Raw genomic sequence first — 20,862 nt, 5'->3', positions numbered from 1 at the left:
CTCGAGTTGAGTTTCAGTCCGAGTCTCACTCAGAGGGCAAGTGTTCGCCCAAACCTGGAAAATCTCTCCCAAGGTTAACGGACCTTTCTATGGTCTGCCCCTCGCCTGCTCTGATTCCAGTGGTGGACACCCCAGAGTCTCATTCAGTGTTGAGTTTCACTCAGTTCTGCTTTTGGTGTCTGTTGCTCTGTAACTGTGATGGGAACGGACACTGGAAGTGAATATTGCGCAGTCCCAGGCTGGGAGTTAGTCAGTAATATTTGTGAGTGGGATTGTCAGTGTGGGCTGCGTGCTCTTGCATCAGTCAGAATCCTTCTTACTTCCACTTTCCAACAGTTGAAATAACCTCATCACGCATTCCTTGCTGATTGAAATAAATACTGCATCTGACAAGTGAGTGATTTACTTTGTTTTTAAGGGTTTAAAGATCTGTCATTTGAATGTTTTCTGGGAAATATTCTAGTTTCTGTGTTTCTGAATGTCTTCCCTTTGTCACCTGATTTAAAGAGGATGCAACAGAGTACTTCCTAACATGGTGAAAATCTAGAAACGGTGAATTCTCGGAGACTGGGGGGAGGGGGTGGGGGTCGGGGTCGGGGTCTGGGTACACGGTTCATGGTTAATGGGACCTTGATCAGTAGAGAGGGGATTGGAGTCCTGGGCAATGGTAGTCAAGCTTTATTATATAAAATCCTGTCTGGATCAGACTGCAAGCAGCTCTGGACACCCAAACCTAAAAGGAAGGAATATATATTTACCAGAGCTATCCGATTACACAGACCCAGTTTGGAAGTTTGAAGGATGACTTAATGAAAGTTTCCAAGCTGTTAACAAACTGAGAGCCCGAGAGAGATTAATTACTAGGCTGATTCTGGAGTTGAGGGGGTTGAACTATGAGGAGAGGCTGAATAAACTAGGCTTGTACTCATTAGAGTTTAGAAGAATGAGGGGAGATCTCATTGAGACGTATAAGATGATGAATGGGATGGATAGGATAGAGGTGGAGAGACTCTTCCCGCTCAGAAAGGACAGTAGGACTAGGGGGCACAGCCTCAAGATAAAGGGGGGGCGGTTTAGAACGGAGTTGAGGAGGAACTTCTTCACTCAAAGGGTGGTGAATCTCTGGAATTCTCTGCCCGTTGAAGTGGTGGAGGCTACCTCGCTGAATATATTTAAGTCACGGGTAGATAGGTTTTTGGTAGGCAAGGGGATTAAGGGTTATGGGGAGAAAGCGGGAAAGTGGAACTGATCCACTTCAGATCAGCCATGATCTTATTGAATGGCGGGGCAGGCTCGAAGGGCTAGATGGCCGACTCCTGCTCCTATTTCTTATGTTCTTATGTTCTGCTGGTTGGGAACTCCAGGTCTCGGGAAATAATCTTAAAATTAGAGCCCGCTTTTTCAGGAGTGAAATTAGGAAACTACACACACAAAGGGTTAACCAAGTTTGAATGTCTTTCCACAAGTAGCAATTAGTGTGAGATTTTAAATCTAAGATTGATAGATCATTGTTATGGTCAAAGGTAAGTGTATATGGAGTTAGTTCACAGATCAGCCATGATCTCATTGAATAGTGGCTCAGGCTCAAGGGGCTGAATGGCCTGTGTTCCCAAAAGACACTGAACCTTGGCTAGGATCAGCGTCTCTTCGGATTATCGCAAAGTGATTAGACCATAAAGTGTATCACAGCTGAAGCCAGCCCTTCCTTTGTGTCTCGTATCAACACATGAAGCGACAGAGGGAGAAATATTCAGGAGTCAGCTGCTGCCCACTGTGGGCCATTAGACACGATACCGACCATTGATCCTACCCTCAGTGTCCAATACCAGCGACAGCATCGATTCCTATCCCTTCCCATCAAAACTGATTGCTGAGAATGGCTCCTCATGGAGCATTCTTTCAAGGTATCAGTCAAAGAAATCTGGACGTAAGCCTTGTTCTCACTTCACAGCAGCATCAGGGTTAGAGGCCATTCCAGCAAGAATCACTATTGCTCTTCAGTCGCGGAATCCAGATGCCATGGCCACGCTGGGGGGGGGAGGGGGGAGAAACCCCAGGTGGTCAGGAGCATGGCTGGGTACTGCTCAACTGGCACCTTAAGTACCCCAAGGCAGTGCCAAGGGGGCAGGGGGTAAATAGGGGTGAGCCAAATGCAGGGGGCATCATGTGGGGCGTTGTGCATGGGTGGGCTTGCTGGGGTCAGCCAGGGGACTCATCGGGGGGGGGTCCTGATGCCGGTGACCCATGTTGGTGTTTTGGGGGGGGGAAGGGGGGAATTGGTGATAAAGCACCAACGATTGGGGGGTGGGGGGGGTTTGTTGATGGCCAGGGGTGGATGCAGGGGGGAAATTCTCCTGGTTCATTGTCAGACTGGGGCACCTTGTGCGTTGGTGCCCTAATGTTCTGACGCCAGCTTCACTGGAACCTACATTTGTCTTCATCAATCTTTCTCTCCTAGAAAAATTTTAGTCAGTTATTATGTTTGCTGCAAGTTTACTCTCATTCTCTATTGTCCCCTTCTTAAATCAGTCCCTTGGTTCTCCTTTGCTGAATTCTAAACTGCTCCCAATCCTCAGGTCTGTTTTTTTTGGCCAATTTGTATGCCTCTCCTTTGGATCTAATACTATCTCTAATTTCCCTTGTGAGCCATGGTTTGGCCACCTCCAGCCAGATTTTCCAGATCTTTTGCATATCGTGTACTTGGGCAGAGACAGTGAAAGTTGCTAGTTGATTCCATTGTAAATTAGAAGGTAAGGTGGGCTGCAGAATACCGCAGACATGCTAATGGACTTTCTCCACCTCACTTTTCTCCGCTCTGTCTCTGCAATGGTTGTAAATTCAAATAAGCTGCTTAATTCACCAGCTGCCCTCTCTCAATGAGCAGGGATGGAGAAGGAAGCAGGGAATGTGCTACTGGACCCTACGCCCCAATTGTGCGTACAAGAATATGAACATTAAATCATTGAGGCATAGAACACAGAGGCCATTCGGCCCATTGTGTCACTGCAGCTGTCTGCTGGAGCAATGCCAAATAAACTAATTTGCCAGCTCTCTCCACACAGCTCTGTGTGAATCCAAAACTAAATAAATACTTGTACCTTCCATTGCTTCAAATATTTATCAAACTTCCCCCCAAAAATGAACTGGTCTTTTTGAACAACATTGCAAATTCCAGCAGCTCTTTGGAATTTCTTCTAACCTCTTTCGTGTAGTGATATTGAAATGACTAACCACTCTGCCCTCACTCCTCAATCACAGAGACAGGCTTTCCCTATTCCATCGATCAAAACTCTTCATCATTTTAAATACCACTAATAAATCTCCTGTTGGCCTTCTCTGCTGCAGTAGGAACAGCCCCAGGAATGTAACTCTCTCCTCAGAACCTGAGCTCCATGTCCAGGTATTATCCTGGTGAATCTACACTGCCCACGCTCTAATGCTTTGTCTATAATGGAGCTTCTGAAACTGTACACAAAATCTAATGTGTTTAAACAGTGTTTACTCCATTCCTCCATTTACAAAACTCTTTGGAAATGTTGACAGATCTTTTTCATTGAGATTTCTCAGATTATTCTTGGGTTGATGGACCTTACGGTTCTGACCCATTTGTTATCCTGTGATTGGACAGAGTGTTGGAAATCTCTTTTGATGTGGAGTCCAAACCAGCCTGAGGACCAATCAGGAGCCACCCTGCACCAGCCTGAGGACCAATCAGGAGCCACCCTGCACCAGCCTGAGGACCAATCAGGAGCCACCCTGCACCAGCCTGAGGACCAATCAGGAGCCACCCTGCACCAGCCTGAGGACCAATCAGGAGCCACCCTGCACCAGCCTGAGGACCAATCAGGAGCCACCCTGCACCAGCCTGAGGACCAATCAGGAGCCACCCTGCACCAGCCCCCTCCACACAAGAGTTACACAAACGTCATTGTGGACTCCAACTTGTGGCAACCTTTGATTGGTCCACTAACACTCTTGTTTATTGTTCACTTTGTCCTATTTAATCAAGTATGTGGCACAATAGCACAGTAGTTCGCACTGCTACCTCACAGCGCCAGGGACCCGGGTTCAATTCCAGCCTCAGGTCACTGTCTATGTGGAGTTTGCACATTCTCCTCGTGTCTGCATGGGTTTCCCTAGATGCTCCAGTTTCCTCCCAGTCCAAAGATGTGCGGTTAGGTGGATTGGCCATGCTAAATTGCCCCTTACTGTCAGGGAGGCTAGTGAGGATAAATGCATGGGGTTATGAGGATAGGGCCTGGGTGGGATTGTGGTCGGTGCAGACTCGATGGGCCAAATGGCCTCCTCCTGCACTGTAGGGATTCTATGATCAAATCTTGTTGTTTCAGGATCTGAGACTGTTGGTTTAGCTGTGTTTCACAGTGTTAAGGCCTTGTTTCTCTCCAGTGTTGGCCATTCACCTTGTGCTGGTTTGTGTTCACTTTGCAGCTCAGACACACTCTCTGCTTTTTACCACGGCTAGCTCAAAGTGTCCGCAGGAATGAGTGTAATCACCAAGCAGCCCGTGACTGAATGTCATCCACTGATCGGATCAGGCTCATGGAGCACGGGACTCTGCAGCCTGGCTGACAATATACCCATTTGTAAGTGTGGTAACCCAGGGGCAGTGTGGAGGCAGTGAGGGCAATGCTGAGGAACAGCATGGGAAGGGGTCAGACAGAGAGCTGGATGAGGGTCGGGGCAGAGGTCAGGGTCAGGACAGGAGGGGAGAGTAAACAAAAGAACCTAATGCCCCAAATTCCCCAGTTTTTGGATAAATGTAGGCTGCATGTGGCAGAGATGTAGGTCGGGATCTTGTGGAAGTGCTGACCGATATGGGAATTTTTCAGGAGGTTTAAACTTCCGATGGATAATTCTGCGGGACCCCGGACTTTGAGACTTGGGATAATTCCAATGTACTTACTGGGATAATTACCTAGAAAAAAAACATCGAATACCTGGCTAATACAGACGGATACTCTCTCCCACATTGACCTGACCAGACCTAACTGCCCCCAACCTCAACCACGCTTTCTGACTCGACCCCCCGATTACCTCTGCCTCCTCCCATCCCAACTCAACTACCCTCCAACCATACCCAAGCATACCCTCTGATCACCACCCCCCCCGACTACCTCTGCCTTCTCCCGTCCCAACTCAACTACCCTCCAACCATACCCAAGCATACCCTCTGAACACCACCCCCCCCCGACTACCTCTCCCGTCCCAACTCAACTACCCTCCAACCATACCCAAGCATACCCTCTGAACCCCCCCCAACTACCTCCACCTTCTCCCGTCCCGACCCACCCAGCCCCCAACCTCCTGGCTATCCATTCATTCATCCACTTCCCCATTCACTACCGTTCACATTGGACAGTTAACCAGGCCGTACAGCAGCTCAGGGTGCAGTGAGGGGCTGTAACCACTCTCCAGCTGACACTGCTTTTACAGAGCTCTCTAGAGGGACTGTGCACTCTGGGAAAGCTGGCTTGAGAAGGTCCCAGAAAAAAAAACACAGCAGCGTCACACTGGGGGGATTTTGGAGCAGAGTAACAATCTGACAATGATAACTGCTCCTGTAAAAACAGGGTCCAATGTCAAAGGAACTTGGAACAGGAGAAGACCATTCGGTCCCTCGGGCCTGCTCCACTGGTCATGGCAGATCCAATTATGGCCTTAACCTCCTGCCTGACCCCTTTTAAACCCCTAATCCCCTGTTAACAAAAAGCCTTGAAAATATTTAAAGAGCCAATGCTTTCGGGGGAAGAGAGTTCCTGAAGCATTCCTCCTCAGCTCAGATTGCAAGTAGAAACCACTCAGACGTGATCTTTCCAGCTCACTGGAACTGGTCTCCGGTTTTGCCAGCGTGATCAATTTCACACCCAAAAGGGCTCCTGGTATCTCTCATTGGCCAGAATCACTACAGTTCCACCAATGGGGACCAGATGTAATGGCCTCTCTGGGGGTGGGGGTGGGGATAGAATTCAGAGGCCATTGAAGTTCCCAGGTGGTTAGGGCATGGCTTGTCTCTGCCCACTACACACCCTGGCACTGCCCATCAGGTACAATGGCACTGCCCACTGGGTTTCAACAACTGTGCCAAGGGCATTGGCAAGGGAGTTGGGAAGCAAGAGTGGAGCAATGACAGGAGGTGGGAGTGGGAGTGGGAAATCTTGACAGGGAAGGAAGAGAGTCCTGCCAGGGGAGGAGGCAAAGGGGAGCTTTGCAGGAGGCATGATGGGCGAAAAGGAGGGAACACTGCAGACAGGTGATTAATAGGTCAGGGTGGAATGGGTAGGGGTGAGGAGGGACCAGCACAGGAACTGATTTCCACGAGAAGCGACTGGGGGCAGGGAGGTGGTGGGCGGGGTTGGTGTCAGCAGTTCACTGGGAGATTGGGGCACCTGTGCAATGGCACCCCAAGTGTCTGCAGCCCGCTTCAGGGGTGTTTAGGTTCCACCTCCCGCTACTGGCGAGAATCACACCTGTGTACTTGTTTTATAAGATCGCCGTAAGATTGAGACTTGCGGCTCACCGAGAAAACAGTGCCCCTTATCATTAAACTGTGACAAGGAGCAGTGAGCGGGATGCAGGAAACATTTCCCAGTTATTCATTTCCTCACAGTGCCAGAGATGCCAGCACGGTCCCCTCAGCCACCCTTCTTGAACACTCGGGTGAAGATCTGATCTCTTTGCTGACATTGCATTTGGAGAATGAACTCTGACACTGGGTTACTCTGGATGGGGAAACACAAGCGAAAGGCTTTGGGAATGATGGATACTGATTGGGGAATGTTTCTTCCCACAGGTATTCTCGGTACTTTCTGTCCCACCATCCTGGGCTGTCACCTTGCCCAGAGTTACGGAGAGAATTGCTGCCTGCCATTTGCTCCTGGAGGTCTTGTTGCCCTCAGAACTCACATGAGACTCTCCTTTAACATTAAGGTAGGTGAAAGACTCTTCAACCCAGCCTCTGCCATTTATAACATCACATAAGAACATAAGAAATAGGAGCAGGAGTAGACCATCTAGCCCTTCGAGCCTGCCCCGCCATTCAATAAGATCATGGCTGATCTGAAGTGGATCAGTTCCACTTTCCTGCTTTCTCCCCATAACCCTTAATTCCCCTGTCTGTCAAAAACCTATCTACCCGTGACTTAAATATATTTAGCGAGGTAACCTCCACCACTTCAACGGGCAGAGAATTCCAGAGACTCACCACCCTTTGAGTGAAGAAGTTCCTCCTCAACTCTGATCTAAACTGCCCCCCCCCTTATCTTGAGGCTGTGCCCTCTAGTCCTACTGTCCTTTCTAAGCGGGAAGAATCTCTCTACCTCTACCCTATCCATCCCTTTCATTATCTTATACGTCTCTATAAGATCCCCCCTCATCCTTCTAAACTCCAACGAGTACAGACCCAGTCTATTTAGTCTCTCTTCATAGTCCAACCCCCTCATCTCCGGTATCAGCCTAGTGAACCTCCTCTGCACTCCCTCCAAGGCCAAAATATCCTTCCACAAGTGCAGCGACCAAAGCTGCACACAGTACTCCAGCTGCAGCCTCACCAGTGCCCTGTACAGTTGCAGCAAGACCTCCCTGCTTTTATATTCTATCCCCCTCGCTATAAAGGCCAGCATACCATTCGCCTTCCTGATCACCTGCTGCACGTGCAGTTTGGGTTTTTGCGACTGATGCACAAGGACTCCCAGGTCCCTCTGCACCATAGCATGCTGCAGCTTTTCACCCCTTAAATAGTAATCCCTCCTACTATTATTTCTGCCAAAGTGGATAACCTCACACTTGCTAACATTATACTCCATCTGCCAGGTCCTCACCCACTCGCTCAGCCTATCCAGATCCCTCTGCAGACTTTCCACACCCTCCGCACAATTTGCTTTTCCACTCATCTTTGTGTCATCAGCAAATTTCGTCACCCTACACTCAGCCCCCTCCTCCAGATCATCTATATAAATGGTAAATAGCTGAGGCCCCAGCACCGATCCCTGGGGCACTCCACTAGTCACTAACCACCAATCAGAATAGCACCCAATCCGAATAGTCACTCCAACTATTTGGTAATTTGGGGGCCAGCGCAATAATACCCGTTCACCCCAGAGGTGTGTTAGTGCCCACACCAACTGACCAGACCGACTCACCAATCAGACTGGTCAGTGGGTGTGAACCAATCAATCAGACTGGTCAGTGGGTGTGAACCAATCAATCAGACTGGTCAGTGGGTGTGAACCAATCAGACTGGTCAGTGGGTGTGAACCAATCAATCAGACTGGTCAGTGGGTGTGAACCAATCAGACTGGTCAGTGGGTGTGAACCAATCAATCAGACTGGTCAGTGGGTGTGAACCAATCAGACTGGTCAGTGGGTGTGAACCAATCAATCAGACTGGTCAGTGGGTGTGAACCAATCAATCAGACTGGTCAGTGGGTGTGAACCAATCAGACTGGTCAGTGGGTGTGAACCAATCAATCAGACTGGTCAGTGGGTGTGAACCAATCAATCAGACTGGTCAGTGGGTGTGAACCAATCAATCAGACTGGTCAGTGGGTGTGAACCAATCAGACTGGTCAGTGGGTGTGAACCAATCAGACTGGTCAGTGGGTGTGAACCAATGACCGGCTGATGAGCTGGGGACAGGAGCAGCTCAGCACGTTCTGTTCTTTGAGTAGATTTCTCAGAGGATTGGAATCTGCTCCACCATCTCCACCTTTGATTGAATTAGTCGGGGAGTCGAGATTCCTCGAAGGAGACAGGAATGAACCAACAATTGCCAGACAACATCTGACAGTAGAACTGCTTTGGGTCAGTGAAAGATCTTTATATCTGGAATATTATCAAATCCACATTCAATATTCACCAATCAGTGAGTGTGCAGTGTTTAGATTTTAAAGGATTAAAATCCAAACTGGCACTGTGAGGCAGCAGAGCTAACCGTGTTTCATTAACTTTCAAAGTTTGGTTGAAATCAGCTTCCTCAGCAGCGATGTCCCGGGGAGCTCCAGCCTTTGGTCTGTCTCAGACTGACTCATCATATTGACCCAATCCATCAATAAATAAGAAACTCATCTATCTGATCAATCAACTTCATCCCTCAGAAAATTTACAGCAACAGTTTGTTAAGGTCCATGGGTATATTAGTCACTAAGTTTGACCATTCATTCACTGCTTTTGTACGCAGTTTGGAAGGGGGGTGGTACACATCCAAAAGTCTTATCAACAGGTACAGAAAGTAATCCAAAAGGTTGATAACACACTGACCTTTATATCTGGGTAACATAGTATGGGGTGGGGTGGGGTGGGGGTGGGGGTGGGGGTGTAGAAGTTTTTTTTTGGTTTTTTTATTCCAATTCGACCCAATCAAATCCAATTCAGAGTCTCAACAAGTTGGGACATTCCCGATCCAAGCTGATAAGACAGGGCTCTCACCTCCTGTCCTGGGCTTGGTCTACATGATCCAAGCTGATTGGAGTAGGTGCAGCATCTTAGTCAAAAACCCAAGATGCTGCTTTTAAAATGGCTTCAAATGAAGCTGAAATGTAACCTAATGACTTCAATCAAGCACAGCATGTCGATACTAAACGTCTGAAATGTGGAGTTTGTTCAAGGAGCAGCTACTGTGGGTCTGTGATAGGTATGTCCCTGTCAGGCAAGGAGGAATTGGTAGGGCTAGGGAACCGTGGTGCACGAAAAAAGTTGATTTGTTGGTTAGGAAGAAGAAGGAGGCTTATGTTCGGATGAGGCTTGAGGGATCGGGTAGTGCAGTAGAAAGCTTTAGATTGGCTAGGAGGGAGTTGAAGAGGGAGTTAAGAAGGGCTAGAAGAGGGCATGAGATGACTTTGGCTGATAGGATTAAGGAGAATCCTAAGGCGTTCTATAGGTATGTCAAGAATAGAAGGTTGGTCAGGGCAAGATTAGGGCCAGTTACAGACAGTAGGGGGAAGTTGTGTGTGGAACCGGAAGAGATTGGAGAGGCATTGAACCATTATTTCTCTTCGGTGTTCACACAGGACGATATGAATGTAGCTGAGGAGGTCACTGGGGTGAAGGGGTGTAAAATAGAAAGTATTGTAGTTGATACAGAGGATGTGTTGGATATTCTAGAAGGGTTGAAAATAGATAAGTCCCCTGGTCCTGACGGGATTTACCCTAGGATTCTATGGGAGGCAAGAGAGGTGATTGCAGAGCCACTGGCTCTGATCTTCAGGTCGTCGTTGGTCTCTGGTATAGTACCGGATGATTGGAGGACAGCGAATGTTGTCCCATTGTTTAAGAAGGGGAGCAGAGACTTCCCTGGGAATTATAGACCAGTGAGTCTTACTTCTGTAGTGGGCAAGGTTTTAGAAAGAATTATTAGGGATAGGATTTATAGTTATTTGGAGAGTAATGAATTGATTAGAGATAGTCAGCATGGTTTTGTAGCGGGAAGGTCGTGCCTTACTAACCTTATTGAGTTCTTTGAGAAGGTGACCAAAGAGGTGGATAGGGGTAAGGCAGTAGATGTGGTATATATGGATTTTAGTAAGGCGTTTGATAAGGTTCACCATGGTATGCTTCTGCAGAAAATGCAGATGTATGGGATTGGTGGTAATTTAGGTACTTGGATCAGGAATTGGTTAGCAGATAGGAGACAGAGGGTGGTGGTTGATGGTAATTATTCATCATGGAGTTCGGTTACGAGTGGTGTGCCTCAGGGATCTGTTTTGGGGCCACTGCTGTTCGTAATCTTTATTAATGATCTGGATGAGGGTATAGTTGGGTGGATTAGTAAGTTTGCTGATGACACCAAAGTCGGAGGTGTGGTAGATTGTGAGGAAGGGTGTCGAAGTTTGCAGGGTGACTTGGACAGGTTGCAGAGCTGGGCCGCGAGGTGGCGGATGGAGTTTAATGCGGAGAAGTGTGAGATAATCCATTTCGGTAGGAATAACAGATGTGTTGAGTATAGGGCTAACGGGAGGACTTTGAATAGAGTGGAGGAGCAGAGGGATCTAGGTGTATGTGTACATAGATCTCTGAAAGTTGGGAATCAAGTAGATAAGGTTGTTAAGAAGGCATACGGTGTCTTGGCGTTTATTGGTAGGGGGATTGAATTTAGGAGTCGCAGCGTCATGTTGCAACTGTACACAACTCTGGTGCGGCCGCACTTGGAGTACTGTGTGCAGTTCTGGTCCCCACATTACAGGAAGGATGTGGAGGCTTTGGAGAGGGTGCAGAGGAGGTTTACCAGGATGTTGCCTGGTATGCAGGGGAGGTCCTATGAGGAGAGACTGAGGGATTTGGGGTTGTTTTCACTGGAAAGAAGGCGGCTAAGAGGGGATCTTATAGAAACATATAAGATGATTAGAGGTTTAGATAGGGTGGATGGTGATAGCCTGTTTCCTCGGATGGAGAAATCTAGCACGAGGGGGCATGGCTTTAAATTAAGGGGGGGTAGTTATAGGACGGATGTCAGGGGCAGGTTCTTTACCCAGAGGGTGGTGAGGGACTGGAATGCCCTGCCTGCTGCAGTTGTAAATGCGCCTAGTTTGGGGGCGTTTAAGAGATTGGTGGATAGGTTTATGGACGAAAAGGGAGTGGTTTAGATTAGTGGGTCAATGTTTTTTTTTTAAAAATAAGACTGGTCGGCGCAACATTGTGGGCCGAAGGGCCTGTTCCGCGCTGTAATGTTCTATGTTCTATGTTCTACACTTGATCTTAGCCAAAAGGCCGAGAAGTGATTATTATACATAGCCCTGACTAGGGGAGCAGACAGTATTACACAACCCTACCTTGTAGATATTTATTATTGTTCATAAATTAATTGTTGAAGCCGTGAGTTGCCTTTGACTTTATGGCACTTCCAGATGGAAGTGACTAGCTTAGGGGTTTAAAAAAAGGGTGGCGTGGACATATTGGGCCGAAGGGCCTGTTTCTATGCTATAAACCTCGATGACTCGAAGAATGCAGAGATTTGTCAAAGATAATTTCCCTTCAAGAAACCTACGTGGACTCTCAGTGCCCTCTGACCAGCCCCATTCACATCGATTCCAGTACTTTGCTGAATATTGATGTTAGGTTAACTCCCGATTTTAGATAAATGGGAAGTAAGCACCAGCCAATCTTCAACCTGCTTCCTTGCGATATCACACCCCAAATTTTATTTCTGATTACAGACTCTGAGTGTCCACAGCCCAAATGCTATGTCCCTGTTTCTCTGGCTCTGACTGTTTTATGCCTGGCTCCCCCATTCGAATTACCGTGAGTAGTTCTGGGACCCACACCATAGGAAGGATAGAAAGGACACGGAGGAGCAGAGTGAAGATTGACCAGAAAAATATCCAGACTCAGTGTCAGGGACCTTTAAATATTCAGGTCCCAGGCTTGGTCACCTTGCAGCCACACCTCTGAAATGACAATAAGATCATAATCATTTTATTTCTATTTCAGCTGACAAATTCATCTGTTTTGTTACAGTGTCATTTTTATTCAGATACGTGACCTGTAATTCTGTCTTTTCACTATTTTTGCAATCTCTGGCTTTATCTAATTAAATTTTAAGTAATGTTCATCTGTCTTGTGATTATATTCATGTTTTCTTTACCCTGATTGAAATTCCCTACTTTAGAGAAGAGAAGTAGGAAATAATCACCAGCCAATCCTGTACTGCTTCCATGTTACGTCACATCACAAATTTAACTTTTGAATGCAGACTGTGTGCACAGCCCAGACCGTCTGCTTCTGCTTCTGCTTCTGCTTCCATTTCTCTCTGTTTTACGGCCCTCTCTCCCTCTCCTACTGTCCCGAGCCCAGACAGCTCTCTGCTAACTCATGTTTTGAGGAGGTTAGCAGTTTTAAATTGATCTTGGAAGGAATTGCGCCTGTTTGACCATCACCTGACATTAAAAGGTTTTCTGATTCACAAACTTGATCTTTGAAAAAATTAGGAAAATGAAGAGCATTTGAGTAAAACATGAATTAACGACTAACAGCCAAATACACTTACTGAACAGCTATTGTTGCTGTTTGCTTTAAGTAACCTGATTGAATCAATGAGTTAAAGGCACCTGGAATTCTCAGCTGATTGATTGGTTCGTGAGGAAGCGAATGGGCCAATCAGTCTGCAGTCCTGTTTCAAATCACACTGCAGCGAGCCAGCGACCTCTGCTGGACAGTGTGTGTGTTTGCAGAATCAGTGAGAACAGGTTCTACCTGGCTGTGATTCCTTCCCCAGTTGAAAAGCCACTGGTAGGAACTGTCCCAGCAGATGTAAAGAACTGCCTTTGGTGGACATTTGGTGAATTTGCAATATTCTGCACACTTTCTGGGGCAATGTGTATTTAAAAGGAAGGATGATTTATAAATGTTATTCTCCACGTTACAGGGAACCATTTGCAATGATGCCTTGATGATGCTGTTCTGTGGTCCCTGTGAACTCTGTCGAATGACTCGTGAGTTACAACACCGCACAGGGTAGGCTGGTGAGAACAACATTTACCTCCTCTTGACAGAAACCCTTCCTTCTCTGCCACCCCTTCACTGGATGGGTGAGGATTCCATCAGCACTAACTGAGGTGGCAGGCGGGTCAACACTTGTGGCATCATAGCAAAATACCTGGTATGGTGGGAAGGTCTTATCAGGAAAGGCTGAGGGACTTGAGGTTACTTTCATTAGAGAGAAGAAGGTTACGAGGTGACCTAACTGAGGCATACAAGATGATCAGAGGGTTGGATAGGGTGGACAGTGAGAGCCTTTTATCTCGGATGGTGGTGGCTAACACGAGGGGACATAGCTTTAAATTAAGGGGTGGTAATTATAGGACGGATGTCAGAGGTAGGTTCTTTACTCAGAGGGTAGTAAGGGCGTGGAATGCCCTGCCTGCAGCAGTTGTGGATTCGCCAACTTTAAGGGCGTTCAAATGGTCAGTGGATAGGCATATGGATAACATTGGAATAGTTTAGGTTAGAGGGTCATTAGATTGGTTCCACTGGTCGGCAAAACATCGAGGGCCGAAGGGCTGCGCTGGAATGTTCTATGTTCAAACACCATCCAGCCCTCAGCAGCTTCTTCCTCTTGTGGAATCTTCCAGCACAGAAGACAATTCAACCCATTGTGCCAGTATCAGTGCTTTGAAACAGCTATCCCTTCATTTATGTTCCTCTCCTTATTCCCTCCAGTCCTGAAATATTATCCTTCTGTGTTTATCCAATTCCTATCTGGAAGTTCTTACTGGATCTACTTTCACTGCCCATTGAGGGAGGGGATTTCATCTCACAACCTCTCCACCTCTCCCCGTGTCTTCTCTTTTCTAATTATTTGATACCTGTATCCTCTGGTTACCAACTCTCCTCACACTAAAAACTGTTTCTCCTTAATTATTTTCTCAAAAACCCTTCATCACTTGAAACCTCCATTCCATCTGCTCTTCTCCGGAGAATCATTGCACTCTGGCCTCTGTCCACTCTACTGCAAAATGGAGAATTACTGGGATGTGTTACTCAGCCTGTTAGTTTAAACCTCTACCCCAACAAGATGAATTAACTCAGGGTGGACAGGTAACTGGAACTGACTCCCTCAAGTCTGGACAGCATAGTCCTCACTCTGGGTGCTGTGAACTGGGGGAGGTGCTGGTTTGGTAATATTGTCACTGGGCGAGGAGTGCTTTGAGAACTTGGGTTCGAAGCTGGTGGGTTTTAACTTCAATTAATAAAATCTGGAATTAAGAGCTCGACTTTGTGATCTTGAAACTGTTGCAGACTGTAATATAAACCCTGGAATTCACTAACGTCCTTAGGAAAGGAAATCTGCCTTTCCCACCTGGTCTGGCCTATATTTGACTCCAGTCCCACAGCAATGTAATTGACTCTAAGATGACTGAGCAAGCCCTTAGATCAGGGGCAATTAGAGCCAAACACCAAACATTAATGTGTCAGTGATGGCCACATCCCCATGACAAGAAAAAATAAACACTTCCTCCAGCAGCTCCCCCGCTCCCCCCGTCCAGTTCATTCCTTTCCTGCCTCCCAGCTTCTAACTCTCCTTCTGAAAGGCAGGAATTAATGGCCAATTACTCCGAACAACATTCAGCAAGGTATGGGAATCGATGTGAATGGGGCTGGCCAGAGGGCACTGAGAATCCACACAGGTTTCTTAAAGGGAAATTGTCTTTGATAAATCTCGGCATTCTTCAGGAGGAAGGGGCTAGCAAGGAAAGTGTCATAAAGTTGAAGGAACTTGTTGTGGCTTCAGTATTGATTTATGCACTACAATATATATCTACAAGATAAAGGTGTGTAATATTCACCTCCAACTAAAGGTCCTCCCCAACCCAGGACACGAGTCCTTGCTGCCGATTGGCCTGGCTCCATAGGGTCTGACCCAATCACATGGACCTCAGAGACCTCCCCTTAAAGGGGGGCCCTGCGATCACACTCCTTGCCCTGCCCTTCCTCCTGGGTCCACCTGTGAATGAAACAAAAAGGAACACCGTTAAATATAAGTGGACAAGGCACAACAACACATCAGGAACAGCCCTGTCTATTCTGCACACCCCCCCTACCCAGCCCTGTCTATTCTGCACACCCCCCTACCCAGCCCTGTCTATCCTGCACACCCCCCCTACCCAGCCCTGTCTATTCTGCACACCCCCCTACCCAGCCCTGTCTATTCTGCACACCCCCCCTACCCAGCCCTGTCTATTCTGCACACCCCCCTACCCAGCCCTGTCTATCCTGCACACCCCCCTACCCAGCCCTGTCGCTCCTGCACACCCCCCCACCCAGCACTGTCTATCCTGCACACCCCCCTACCCAGCCCTGTCTATCCTGCACACCCCCCCTACCCAGCCCTGTCTATCCTGCACACCCCCCTACCCAGCCCCGTCTATCCTGCACACCCCCCCTACCCAGCCCTGTCTATCCTGCACACCCCCCCTACCCAGCCCCGTCTATGCTGCACACCCCCCCTACCCAGCCCCGTCTATCCTGCACACCCCCCCTACCCAGCCCTGTCTATTCTGCACACCCCCCTACCCAGCCCTGTCTATTCTGCACACCCCCCCTACCCAGCCCTGTCTATCCTGCACACCCCCCTACCCAGCCCTGTCTATCCTGCACACCCCCCTACCCAGCCCCGTCTATGCTGCACACCCCCCTACCCAGCCCTGTCTATCCTGCACACCCCCCCTACCCAGCCCCGTCTATCCTGCACACCCCCCTACCCAGCCCTGTCTATGCTGCACACCCCCCTACCCAGCCCTGTCTATCCTGCACACCCCCCTACCCAGCCCTGTCTATGCTGCACACCCCCCCTACCCAGCCCTGTCTATGCTGCACACCCCCCCTACCCAGCCCCATCTATCCTGCACACCCCCCTACCCAGCCCCATCTATCCTGCACACCCCCCTACCCAGCCCTGTCTATCCTGCACACCCCCCTACCCAGCCCTGTCTATCCTGCACACACCCCTACCCAGCCCTTGTCAAATCTGGAAACATCAAATTCGAACGGGTCTGTAAGTCGTGTCCCATCAGTAATTCAGCTGCTGCGACCCCTGTGGTTCTGCACGACAACAGGAAATTTGTCAGCAGTGAAGGGAGTGTTGTGTGACCTTGCTTTTTCAGTCTGACTGGAATGCTCACTCACTCTGCTAACCCATTGGAAGCTGGGTGATAAGGGGCAGGACCAACACAGCCATTTAACTCAACAAATGTCCAAAACTCCTCTGCTGTAAACTCGGGCACTGGCTAACTATTCTTTTGATTTCTTTATCGATGCCCAGTTTAACTCTGGTCAAACACTTTCACCCTGTTTTATCCAGGCTGTGCTTTGTGCAATTCCTGTAGCACCTGAGGTGGCAATGTAACTCCCCCCCCTGCCCCCGTAACGACACACCATCTTCATGTTACCTCCATCCCTTGCTGCCAATAAGCTTTAAGTTTGTATTGCCATTCTTGCGTCACCAGTCTCTTAATTTTTGGTCACACTGGGACCCTCTCAGCCCAAGTTTGATTTGATTTGCTGAGACGGCAGAGTCTCTGTCGGATGTAGCACCGACACTATGTCCTGTGGTAGCGGTGCTCAGGGTTCTGTCTGTGGCAGAAGGAAGCAGCTGAGTGCATCCACATTCAATATCTGTGTCCCTGGTTGATGCTGTATGCAGTCAGCACTAAAGCCCATCTCCATATCTCACAGAGGCAGCTGGGGCACTGGTTTGTAATCTCAAAATAAACCTGACAATGGTTTGTGATCTGATTATTGTGCTGAGATGCCAGTCATATATATATTTTCACTGCATGTATCACCACCAAATTCTCTTTGTTAATCTGGGAATACTTTCTGTCAGCTTCTGATAATGTTCTTGATGAAAATGTGATTGGCCTTTCCACTCCATCTGACATCTTGTGGTACAAACCTGTCCCCACTCCATGAGGTGACGTGTCACAGTAATTACTAATGGTTTGGCTGGATCTATTTTTGCAAAGGCCTCTTTTTGTTCCTTTCAGCACTTCCGTTGCTGACGTTTCTTCACAAGCTGCTGAAGTGGAGCTAAAATTGTAATAATTCACCATTTCTAGAAATGATTTTAACTCGGATACATTTTTAGGCTGTGCTACTTCCTTAATGGCTTTAACCTTATCCTCCAAAGGATGTAAAACTTTAGTGTCTATCCTGAAACCCAGGGATGTAACTTCATCCACCTGGAAAGTGCATTTTAAACTCTCACTGCTTTAAATCTACTCAAAACTTCCGCTAAGTTTGACCTGTGTTCCTCAGGAAATGTTCCCGTAATTAGGACATCATTTAGGTATATCACTACTTCAGGAAGGTGCTGCAATGAGCTTTCCATCGTATGCTGGTAAAAGGCATGGGCTGATGGTAAGTGTGTGTACTGGTGTAACCCCTCCTGGCAACTGAGGAGATCTTAGTCTCAGTCAGCAACTTTTTCTGTATTGTGAGGCTGTTTATATCCCAAACTCTTAACATCTTCCCTAATGCTGGGTAAATTTGCAATGCTCTGCTAATCCTCTCAATCTGACTCTGAACGCAGGGACAGTCTCCCTAACCCCCCACCACCACCACCCCCCCACCCCCCTCTAGACTGCAAAATGAAATTTATACCTCAACATGGTGATTGAAGGTCAGGATTAAAATGTTTTTTGACCAATTTGACAACCTGGTCAAATGACTGTGTCTTCCTAATTAACAACATCTTTATGACGTATGTACCCAACTCTTTGTAGCTCCGACGATCACTCTTCTCCCCCTTTAACTGCGCACTGTGATCTCCCAATGACTAACCAAAGTTTTTTTCCTCGTCACCAGTGTAGTAAAGATGAAGACTTGTGGCTTCAAGTAATAATTAATTTAGGGGGCATGGTGGCACACTGGTTAGCACTGCTGTCTCACAGTGCCGGGGACCCAGGTTCAATTCCTGGTTTGGGTCACTGTCTGTGTGGAATTTGTACATTCTCCCCGTGTCTGTGTGGGCTTCCTCCGGGTTCTCTGGTTTCCTCCCACAGCCCAAAAAATGTGCTGGTTAGAGTGCATTGAACCGAACAGGCGACTAGGGGGATTTCACAGTAGCTTCATTGTAGTGTTAATGTAAGTCTTACTTGTGACTAATAAATAAATAAACTTTATATAAACACTAGAGAAGGGACTGACAGAACTGTAATACATGCATAATCTCCACTCCTCCCTCATTCCAACTGAAGATCCTCCCTGTCCCAGGATGAACTCCCGACTGGCTCAGCTTCCCATTCAGCCTCTCTGTTGGGTCCCACCTGATTGCGTGGCTGGTAAAGGAGCCAAGTTAACACTTGGGTGGGTTTTTTAAAATGTTTAATACCCCAACACAGAAGAGATGATTATGTAAAATAAGCACTCACGAGATTGGGGATAATGTATTAGTCTGGATTGAGGATTGGTTAATGAAATAAATAAATAGAACAGGAATAAACAGGGTATTTAAGGTGGCAGCCTGTATTCTGTGGTTAAAGATATGGGGAATGCTTGGCTCTCAGCTAGTTACTATCCCCATTAATAACTTTGATAACGGTAGTTCACTAATGAGGCAAAATGAGGTTGGAAGGTAAGCAGTGAGGGGAGCACAGGCTGCAGGGGGACAGGGTGGGTGAATGGGCAAGGACGTGACAGTTAAAATACAATGCAGCAAAGTGTGGCATGGAGAAGGAAAAGCAGAATATTTGAGAGATGGGGAGATGCTGACACTCAGAGGAATCGACTCCTGTACATGGATCACAGAAAGTTAACATGCAGGTACAGCAAGCAACTAGCAAGACAAATGATATGGTAGCTTTTGTTACAAAGGAATCTCGACTCTTCAAGAAGTCTTATGACAGTTATACACATCATGGTGAGGCCAGACCTGGTATAATAGACGACAGAGATTGACCGGATGGTTAACAGTGAGGCAGAGTGTCTCAGGCTATAAGAAGATAGAACTCGATGGTCAAATGGGCAGGTAAGTGGCAGGTGGAATTTAACCCTGAAAGGTTTGAGATCAGACACTTTGGAAGGAGTAATTTGACAAGGAAATACTAAATGAACAGCATGAGACTTGGAGGTTCTGTGGAACAAAGGGACCTTGGTGTGTTTGTCCACAGATGTCTGAAGGTAGGAGGGAATGTTAGTATGGTGATGAAAAAGGTTTATGGGACGCTCACCTTTATCAGTCGAGGCCAAGATTACAAAAGCAGGGAAGTCATGTGGAGTTGTACAGGACTTTGGTAAGGCCACAGCTGGAATACTGTGCACAGTCCTCGTTGCCACATGTGATTGCACTGGACGGGGTGCGCAGGATGCTGCCAGGGATAGAACATTTAAGTTATGAAGATAGGTGGATAGGCTTGTGGAGTTTTTGTTGGAGCAGAGAAGACTGAGGGGTGACCTGATTGAAATGGACAGGATTACTGTGAAGATGCAGAAACCCTGAACAGGGTGACACGGCAGCACTGCTGCTTCACAGCGCCAGGGACCCGGGTTCAATACCAACCTTGGGTTACTGTCTGTGTGGAGTTTGCACGTTCTCTCCGTGTCGACATGGGTTTCCTCCAGGTGCTCCAGTTTCCTCCCACAATCCGAAAGACATGCTGGTTAGGTGGATTGGCCATTCTAAATTGCCCCTTTAAGTCCCAAGGTGTGTAGGTAGGAGGTTAGCAAGATAAATCAGGGGGTTATGGGGAGAGGATGGGTGATGGGCCTGGGTAAGATGCCCTGTTGGAAAGTTGATGCTGTCTTGATTCCGCACTGTAGGGGTTCTGAGAAGGTGTAGAAACTCTGGGAGGGTGTAGCCAATCAAAACTCATTGCTCTAGCTTGTGAAAAAATAACCTGATCAAGAGGAAGTTTGCCACCGACAGGAGAACGTGGGGGAACAAGCTGCTCAATTCTGACACAGATTTCTGTTTGTTACAGGTACTGAACAGATAACCAAGTCTCCTGATCAAGATGGGTGTACACTCTGATACAGATTCCCATATGTAATGACACAGATCACTGTGTGTCCAAATAAAGATTATTCCGATCAGATACAAAGGGATGTGAGTTGATCCTAAATCTAGTTTGAAACTATTGAACAGTCAAAAAAGATCATGTGGCAGGAAAGTGAGAGTGATCCACCCCCCCACACCATCACCCCGGGGAGCACGGGAATGTTCCCCTCATCCCAGGGAGCACGGGAATGTTCCCCTCATCCCAGGGAGCACGGGAATGTTCCCCCCACCCTCCCAGGGAGCTCGGGAATGTTCCCCTCACCCCAGGGAGCACGGGAATGTTCCCCCCACCCCAGGGAGCACGGGAATGTTCCCCCCACCCCGGGGAGCACGGGAATGTTCCCCCACCCCGGGGA

General features: G+C 47.8%; 1 protein-coding gene across 2 annotated transcripts; it reads left to right on the top strand.

The window, feature by feature from the left end:
- Positions 1 to 287: 287 nt before the first annotated feature.
- LOC145357854 (cornifelin-like) lies at positions 288 to 20,530 on the top strand. Of its 2 annotated transcripts, none has more exons than XM_080211394.1 (5): positions 288 to 393; positions 4,484 to 4,604; positions 6,812 to 6,948; positions 13,376 to 13,464; positions 20,430 to 20,530. In XM_080211394.1, exons 2-5 carry the CDS (start codon positions 4,502 to 4,504, stop codon positions 20,434 to 20,436), a joined length of 336 nt encoding a protein of 111 aa, XP_080067520.1. In that variant the 5' UTR covers positions 288 to 393; positions 4,484 to 4,501; the 3' UTR covers positions 20,437 to 20,530. The 2 variants fall into 2 exon arrangements, with proteins under 2 accessions (XP_080067520.1, XP_080067519.1); XM_080211393.1 differs by having other exon boundaries at positions 4,450 to 4,604; positions 20,430 to 20,529.
- Positions 20,531 to 20,862: the final 332 nt, after the last annotated feature.

This window comes from Carcharhinus amblyrhynchos, chromosome 24 (genome assembly GCF_965287045.1).
Source record: "Carcharhinus amblyrhynchos chromosome 24, sCarAmb.v2.hapA, whole genome shotgun sequence".
In the NCBI taxonomy this organism is placed as follows: Eukaryota; Metazoa; Chordata; class Chondrichthyes; order Carcharhiniformes; family Carcharhinidae; genus Carcharhinus; species Carcharhinus amblyrhynchos.
Note: the sequence above shows the minus strand (reverse complement) of the source record. Positions and strands in the feature narration are given on the sequence as shown.